Raw genomic sequence first — 8,055 nt, 5'->3', positions numbered from 1 at the left:
TCCTAAGAAACGTATCCTAATTAATCTCCTAAGCACCGTCTAACGACTTGATACTAAATTTAGCATCTAAGGAACGAACTAAAATAGGATCTAGATCCTTAGAAGGAGTAGAAAGAACCTCTATAGTCTTTTAAAGCTGTTCCGCTTCCTTACGTTCCACACGTTCCAACTCTTTAACGTTATTAATACCACGCGTAACCGCACGTATTATTTTCTTAAACCATAATTTCTTTTATTTTCGTAAACGCAAGACCTTTTAATTCTTGGCTAAGGCACGCTCCTTAGCTTCTTTAAGCTCCCTCTTAAGCTTGTAATATTAATCCGCGATACTGCGAAGCTGTTAAGGGGTTACCCCCGTAATATTATAATTCCCTTACTTATCCACCACACACTTTACATAACGACTTAAATCGGAAACGGAGGCTTTATATTAGGGAAGTCCTATACGGGCGCAGCGAGCGTAAGCCTTTATAAAGGATAAAGACGAATTATTAATTATCGTAGAAAGAAGGTTATCCCGGCGAAGGGAAGAAGTAGACAAAGCTTTAGACCGCTGTTTTGAGACACGGTTAGTCGATATGATGGTATATGATGATGGGAGGAAGAAAACGCACGACACTTAAGCCGGCCTGTTTCGATGGCCTTAAGGATAAGACTAATAGAGGAGGGGTATAATGTTACGAACGACACTGCACAAGACACGGGACGGGACCGCACCAGCTAGGACAGGCACGACCCGTAGGCACAAGAAGAAGGCAGGAGCACGTGACCAGCCACGTGACCTAAGAGGCGATTAAAGAGGTTAATGTTTGAACACATCGACCAGGGAGAATCAAACCGACCGAACTTCAAGCTAGTCGATCAAGGTTCGAAGGGATCGATGGTCGAGCCAATCGATCCAGGACTATAATAGGGAGATAGACGAGTACTTAAGGAGGAAGTATTCCTATAGTTAGATAGTCTAGTTCTCTATTGATTAATCTAAGCAATAGTCTTACTATTAAGAGTTATACTCTTAACGGCCTTATTATGATACTGCTTAAAAGCTACTCTGTAGCATTCAACCTGACTTACTTCCTAAGAAACAGACCTACTGTGCCTTAGAACCTAAGCCACCGTTACACTTATATAAGAAAGTTTCTTATATCTCTCTTATAATTATTATATAATTCTAGTTTAAGAAATTTTAATATATTATAAGTATTTATAAGGGTTATAGGTATAGTTCTATAAACTATTATAAGTTTCTCTTCTTACTTATTAATCTTTTTATAAAGGTTATTTTATTATTTAAAAAGCTATTAATTTTACTTCTTTATTTTAGTAATCTTATTATAAAGGTACTTTATTATCTTCTTAAAGTTAATAGTCTTTTCACTTAAAGTAAATATCTTAAAAGTTATTATTACTTAAAGTTTTAAGGTAACTTATTAAATAGAATTAATTAAAATATAATAATAGCTTAGATTTTAAGGTATAATAAATTTATTTCTTAAAAAGTAAATTAAATTAAATACTATAAAGTAGCTTTTAAGTAATATTATAATAAGACTATTAAGAGTATAACTCTTAATAATAAGACTATTACTTAAATTAATTAATAAAGAATTAAATTACCTAATTATAATAGAATACCTTCTCTTTAAGTACCTATTTATTTCTCTATTATAGTCCTAAATTAATTAGCTTAACTATTAATCCCTTTAAACCCTAATTAATTAGCTTAAGATTTAATTAATTTAATTCTTTTTAATTAATACGTTTAAATATTAACCTCTTTAATCGTCTTTTAGGTTACGTAGCTAGTTACGTGCCCTTACCTTTTTCTTATGCCTACGGGTCATGCCTGTCCTAGCCGGTGCGGTCCCGTCCCGTCTCTCGTGCAGTGTCGTTCGTAACAGCGGGCTACTTTATAGGTATAGAGAGAGAGGGAGGGAGGGAAGGGGAGAGAGGAAGAAGAGAAGAGAAGAGGGGAAAAAAGAAGAAAAAGGAGAACGAGGAGAAGAAAAAAAGGAGGGGAGGAAAAAGAAGAAGAGGAAGGAGAAGAGAAGGAAAAGAAAAGAGGGGAGAAGGGGAAAGAAGAAAGAGAAAAGGAGGGGAGAAAAAGAGAGAAAGGAGAGAGAAGGAGAGAAAGAAAGGAGGAGAAGAGAGGAGACGGCAAGCGGAAGAAAGAGAAGAGAAGAGCGGAGAGAGAGAAGAGAAGGGGAGGGGGGAAGGAAGGGGGAGGGAGGGGGGGGAAGAGGGGGGAAAGGGGGAGAGAGAGGGGAAAGGAAGGGGAGGGGCGGAAGGGGAGAGGAAAAGAGAGAAGGAGAAAGGGAGGAGAGAAGAGAAGAGAGGAGAAAGGGAAAAGAGAAAAGACGGAAAAAGGAGAAGAGAAGAGAAAAAGAGAAGAGAAAGGGAGAAGCGGAGAGAAAGGAGGGAGAGGAAGGGAAGGGGAAGAGGAAAGGAGGAAAGAGAGGAGGAGGGGAAAGCGGAGGAAGAGAAGAAAGAGGAGGAAAAAGAGAGGAGAGAGGGGGAGAGAGGGCGAGAAGGGAGGGGAAAGGAAGAAAGGAAAGGAAGAAAGGGGGGGGAAAAACGGGGTGAGGAAATGAGAAGAGAGGAAAATGCGGGGAAAAGAGATAGGATGAATATGGAAAAGTAAATATTATATTGAAAAAACGTCATAAATATTATATTATATTGTAAGAATAATTTAATATTTTAAAAGATATTATTATATATTTTAATTAATATTTTTATAAAAATAGTAAAATTTTATATATTTATTTAAAACTTAAATATTTCTTTAATAAGAAAATATAAAATTATAAAATTTAATTTTTATAATATAATTAAATTTATTATATTTAATAGAATTTAAAATATTATAATAAGTATTTTATTTCCTTTTATTTTATATATTATATATACATTTTATATGAAGTAGCTCGCCTTAGTAGGTGGCTCGCCTTGCTGTCTAGCACCACCTTTAGGTGGTGAGTGAAACGAGACGCCTAAAATAGTGGGGCGGGCACGAGTACCTAGGAGGTACCTACACGCCCAAGTATTGACAAAGTACCTCGCATTAGGCAGGTACCTATTAGTATTCACCTGGTGGGGTCCCACCTTTTGCCCGCAATTAAATTGCATCCAGGCTGGCATGTCGACATGACGGCTTCGACAGTGTACATAGACTGCAATAACTCGCCTATCCAAGGGCACTTCTTCACCACTGAGTTTCTTGAGTATTTTACTTTCTCCCCTGTCTTACGAATGTGCACGTATCTTCCCCTGTCCTGCCCTGCCCAATAAAGACACAGAGACATCTATCTTCACTTTACTCCACATGAGCAAGATATAATGGACAGACCGAGGCGGAACCCAAAACGCAAAGCACTAGAAAACATAGATTCTCCTGACGTGCCTCCTCGCGAGCTTCTGGAGGAGGCTTGTAGTCCTCTTACATCACAAGAGATTGAAGAATGGGAGGGGTGGATCGAGCTGGAATCCGAACCGGTGCGTGTTTGCAAAATCACCCAACGACCGCCGAGCTGCAGCACCCAAACGTTTTGCCCCGTTTGCTAATCATTGCCTTTAAAGGCATTCTTCAACATCATTCTTCGAGACTTGGGTGTCAAACATGTCAAAATCCAAGAGCTGTTTACAGTTGATCAAGCCTCGTTGGACGCCCTGCCGTGGGTGAATACCCTCTTTCAAGACACAGCAGCGATAGCCTGACGCCATGACAGAAAACCCGTCTTTGGCCTGATATTTCTGTTCCAATACGGCCCTGGATATGAAGAAGACGAGCAACCCACCACCACAGAAAGCGAGATATGGTTCGCGAACCAGGCAAGATCCCACCCCTTCCTCCTCTCTCACTCGGGTTTCGCCAAATCACCTACTAACGGCCAAGTGCAGACTACCAATAATGCATGCGCCACTGTTGCACTGCTAAACATCGTCATGAACGCCGACAACCTGGATCTTGGTGAGAAACTGAAGAGCTTCAAAGAATCCACAAAGGACCTCTGTACTGCTCTTCGGGGACACAGCATCAGCTCTAATAAATTCATTCGCAAGGTCCACAACTCCTTCACGAGGCGCATGGATCAACTCAATGCGGACCTGTGTCTGGAGAACGACGTTAGTGATTCCAAGAAGAAGGCAGTGTCTAGAAAAGCGGGCAAGCAGAAAAGAAAGAGCAACAAGGCGTCCCTCGAGGAGTACGGATATCACTTTATTGCCTATGTTCCTTCTGGTGGATACGTGTGGGAGTTGGATGGTCTGAGGAGAAATCCTTTAAAACTCGGTAAGACGATTCATCCCGATGTCATGGCCATGAAATCTAACTGTCAACGCGCCTTGCCCATAGGACCGCAAGAATCCCAAGATTGGACCACCATTGCCAGGCCGCAGATAGAGGCCAGAATGCTTCAGAACGAGGACAGCCAGCTCTCATTCAATTTGTTGGCCGTCTGCCGCAGCCCGTTATTACAACACAACCGAACCATTGCCACTATGCTAGCGGCATTGGATTATATAAGATCCCGTATGGCGGACAGCGCGGCATTCAGCGAGTTGATATCGGGGGAGGAGCCGGTCCTGGACATGGATAACCAAGCTCAACTCGCCGAGTTTAACCTGACCCATTCGGATATTCAGAATGCCGAGATACCACCCCAACTATTGGCTGCGGCGGCACGCTCCGACTGGGAGGTCCCAGATGCCTACCAGCTCTACCAGAGGTTTTGCGCAGAAGCAAGAGCTGCCGTTGGTGAATTTCGCGCCGAGCTAATCGTCATGGAAGAGGACGAGCGTCGGGTCACCGGCCGTAGACGGGATTATGGTAGTGCATTACACTGCTGGGTACAGAAGCTAGCAGAAAAGGGGGTGCTGGAGGATATCATCAAAATGACCTAGTGAACATCTATGTTGTGCATTCGCAGGGAATTTCAAGAGTTCATGAATCATACAGCATCTTGGTGTATATGATGGCCCAAGGCAGGCTGCATGGGATATCTCAATTTTGAGCAGCTTGTGCCGAGGGGAAAAAAAAATAGAGAATCAACCCTCCTCCCTAAATAGAGTCAGCGTTGGCTGCCGCCTCCAACACCCTTATTGAGACAGCTTATAAAAGAAAGCAAGAACAAATCGAGACACTGATGTTGGCCAAGCTGTCCATAAGTTTTTTTTTTTTTACCGGCCCATTTGGAATAATTTTGCCCGCCCATGATAACCCACTCCTTGAAATGCTCACCAAAATTCCATCTCGCTTGCAAAGTGCGCATCTACCACTGTAACACGGCCGTTCCAAGTTCATAACCACGTACTGAACTGAAGTCATTAGTCATCTGGATATTGTTCCTTGATATTGGAAACGAATCTGCACGATTCTGGATCAAAACGCCTGAAAAATTTGCCAGCCATGGGAAACATGTTGTCATCAATGTTCGTAGAATCGTGTATGAGCTCAATATTATCCGCAGCTACTACATGCGGCTCAGAGCCAGTGCTCGGACTTCCGCGAAACGTTGAGTGTCAGCGCATTCGAAAATAAAAGAGCAGCGGAACTGCGACTTGGACAAGGAAAGTGAATCTGGCTCTTACAAGCACATGAAATAGAACTGATTCGGCGGCCGAATAGGGAAGCGTGGCTGCCCGCCTGGATCGCCAGCGTCTCCCTCATCGTCTGTGTCTCGAGATGTTGCCACGGGCAAACGCCTCGTGCTCTGGTCAGACCAGCCCGTGATGACACCTATCCAGCCGTAACGTCTATGTCGAAAAACCTGACCGATCTTGAACGGGACTGATTGGTTGCCGTCTGAGTCTCTGCGGGAAACAGGCGGAATGAGGTCGTCTTTGTCTCGCACGAGACGCCAGTGATCCCACGAATCCCCCAAGCCGCGATTGATATGACGAGCAAAGCCATCACGAAGTGGCGTAAAGCTGTTATACATGGGCGAAAGATATTTTTCCACTAGCCATGCATCTTCAGGCCATGATCCGGCAAATCGACGTAGAAAGCTTGCTAATCTGTCGTCCCATTCGAAAGTGTTAGGAGGCGTCAGCATCAGGGATGCCCACATGGCTGAGTATAGGGAGGCGTCCACGTTCATTGCGTTGTTCCCACGCAGAAGCTGACTCAATTCTGGATGAGCGTCTTCCTGCAACTCCAGAATTCTAGCAAAAGTGGCCTTGATATTTTGAGCCGTTCTCAGAACCATTGATATGGGAGGAACAGGAGCTAAGAAGGCATCTGTGCTGGTTTGCCATCCATAGTGAGCTAGGAGGTTCTGCAGATCGGACGCGGGGACTTCGCTGTCGAGCCCATATGGGTCAAGATACATCCTCTCGAGTTGCTCGCGGCAGCTATCAACGACATCGCCGTCCAAGGTTTGTCCGGGCTGAGCGAAAACAATGGCGTGGACATGGCTGGGGAAGGCACAGCATTGAGCATTGAGCCCCAGCCGTCCGGCAAGACAACAAAAGAGGGCGCTGGATATTAGTGGAATGGACTCATGGTCTTCATGTCGCAAAGCCTGGCCTATCAGGCAATTTCGAAGATTTCGATAATTTCTTTCCGGGTTCTGTAGGCCGGTGAGATTATTGGCACGCATCCACCGATTCAGCGCCAAAGCTGTCTCTCGAGTTGTGAGCTCGGCAAGATTAGCACAGGTAGCTCGAAACTGGATGACCAAATGGTCCAACATTTGAGAAATCTAGGCAAAGTCAAAAATCAGCGCCGACTGGGGGAAAGCAGTTGGAATGAGGACGTACGTCATCGAGGTCACCGGGCTGGTCGTGTAACACGAACATGTCAAAGGCGCCGAGGGCTCTCTCGAGTCTCTGGGCGGCAACTTGTGCAGGGGGGGAGTCGCGGTCCAGCCCAAGCCTGTGCCATTCTTCGATAGCGATGCTCCGGTGAATACTGTCGAGTATGGCATTGCTAAAATATCTAGTAGTCAAAAAGTTTTAATTATCACGATCACTCGTTGTCTCCGTGCTTGTGTGTGAGAGGGAGGGTAGAACTGGCTAATCACCTTCTCGCTAGAACGTCCGGCGCGGACTCGGGTGCGTGACATTGCACCAGCAGAAAATCCTTGGCATCGTACCCCAGGCGGCAGATTCTCTCGATCCTCTTTAAACGGCCAACCTTGGTCTTCAGGATAGTGTCAAGAAGCTGGGAGACAGTCCGATTCCTGCGCGTCCTCAGCAGAAACAAGTGCTTCCAGTCGACACTTGCCACGGCGGCGCGCAGCTTTTGGCCAAAACCGTGATCGGGGTGCCAGTATCTAAAGGTGCTCCAGCAATGATATCTCCAGAGCAGGCCCTCATTTGCTAATCTATAGGAGCGGTGGCATAGCAGCTGGAAGCATTGCAAAGTATCCTCAGGCGAAACATAATGAAGCAGGTGCTGAATGATTTCGTCTGGGACTCGGTCCAACGACATGGCAGCCCATGTGGAAGGGTGACGGCGCTGAGGGGGGCAGCAAAGGGGCCGCAAAGGGGCAGCAAAGGGGGCAGCAGCGGGAGTCGGCAGGAGTCGAGGTCGCGCCAGGACCAGACAATCAGCTCTCTGTACTGCTGCACTCTGCACTCTGCACTCTGTACTGGGTACTTTGGTAGCGGGCAGCCGAGCCAAGGTCGTCAATGACAGCACTTTGGGCAAACACGCAGCACCAGCACCAGCGGGAGCAGGCAGCAGGCAGCAGAAACACCTGTTTTCGTGATGAGAAACAAGCTCTCCGTCTCCCCCTTTGAATATTTCGACGAGGGACCCGGCAGCAAACGCGGCGAGCCGTAGAAACGTGTGTAAAGCAAACGGCCGCACTATGCCCTCCGACCTCTCCACAGTCTTGCCTCTCGCCTCTCGTCTCTCGTCTCTCGAGTCTCGACTCGAGGCTGCAACTTCTCCGCTGAGACTTCTGCGACTCTTGCGACGTCTGCGACCTGTCGTCTGGTGCGACTTGTGCGACTTCGAGGCCCTCCTGGGCTCCCAGTTGGATAGACCAGTTGGCGTCAGTAGCTCCGATGTCAGCCCACGGGACACGGTGAGGTGAAGCTACCTGTACT

General features: G+C 45.9%; 2 protein-coding genes across 3 annotated transcripts; one reads left to right on the top strand and one right to left on the bottom strand.

Annotated features, from left to right (window-relative positions):
- The first annotated feature begins 3,174 nt into the window (after nt 1–3,174).
- Nucleotides 3,175–5,152, top strand: J3458_018736 (uncharacterized protein). The gene is made up of 5 exons (XM_066121220.1): nt 3,175–3,495; nt 3,580–3,674; nt 3,729–3,831; nt 3,901–4,291; nt 4,355–5,152. Exons 1-5 carry the CDS (start codon nt 3,340–3,342, stop codon nt 4,900–4,902), a joined length of 1,293 nt encoding a protein of 430 aa, XP_065973575.1. The 5' UTR covers nt 3,175–3,339; the 3' UTR covers nt 4,903–5,152.
- Nucleotides 5,153–5,167: 15 nt separating this feature from the next.
- On the bottom strand, nt 5,168–7,801 carry J3458_018735 (uncharacterized protein). 2 transcript variants are annotated; one of them, XM_066121218.1, is made up of 4 exons: nt 7,023–7,801; nt 6,760–6,937; nt 5,590–6,701; nt 5,168–5,500 (listed from the first exon to the last, which is right to left on the bottom strand). In XM_066121218.1, exons 1-4 carry the CDS (start codon nt 7,430–7,432, stop codon nt 5,326–5,328), a joined length of 1,875 nt encoding a protein of 624 aa, XP_065973573.1. In that variant the 5' UTR covers nt 7,433–7,801; the 3' UTR covers nt 5,168–5,325. The 2 variants fall into 2 exon arrangements, with proteins under 2 accessions (XP_065973573.1, XP_065973574.1); XM_066121219.1 differs by having other exon boundaries at nt 6,760–7,801.
- Nucleotides 7,802–8,055: the final 254 nt, after the last annotated feature.

This window comes from Metarhizium acridum (genome assembly GCF_019434415.1).
Source record: "Metarhizium acridum strain ARSEF 324 chromosome Unknown scaffold_555, whole genome shotgun sequence".
NCBI classification, from domain to species: Eukaryota; Fungi; Ascomycota; class Sordariomycetes; order Hypocreales; family Clavicipitaceae; genus Metarhizium; species Metarhizium acridum.
The sequence above is the reverse complement of the archived record's forward strand: the minus strand, read 5'-3'. Positions and strand labels throughout refer to the sequence as shown.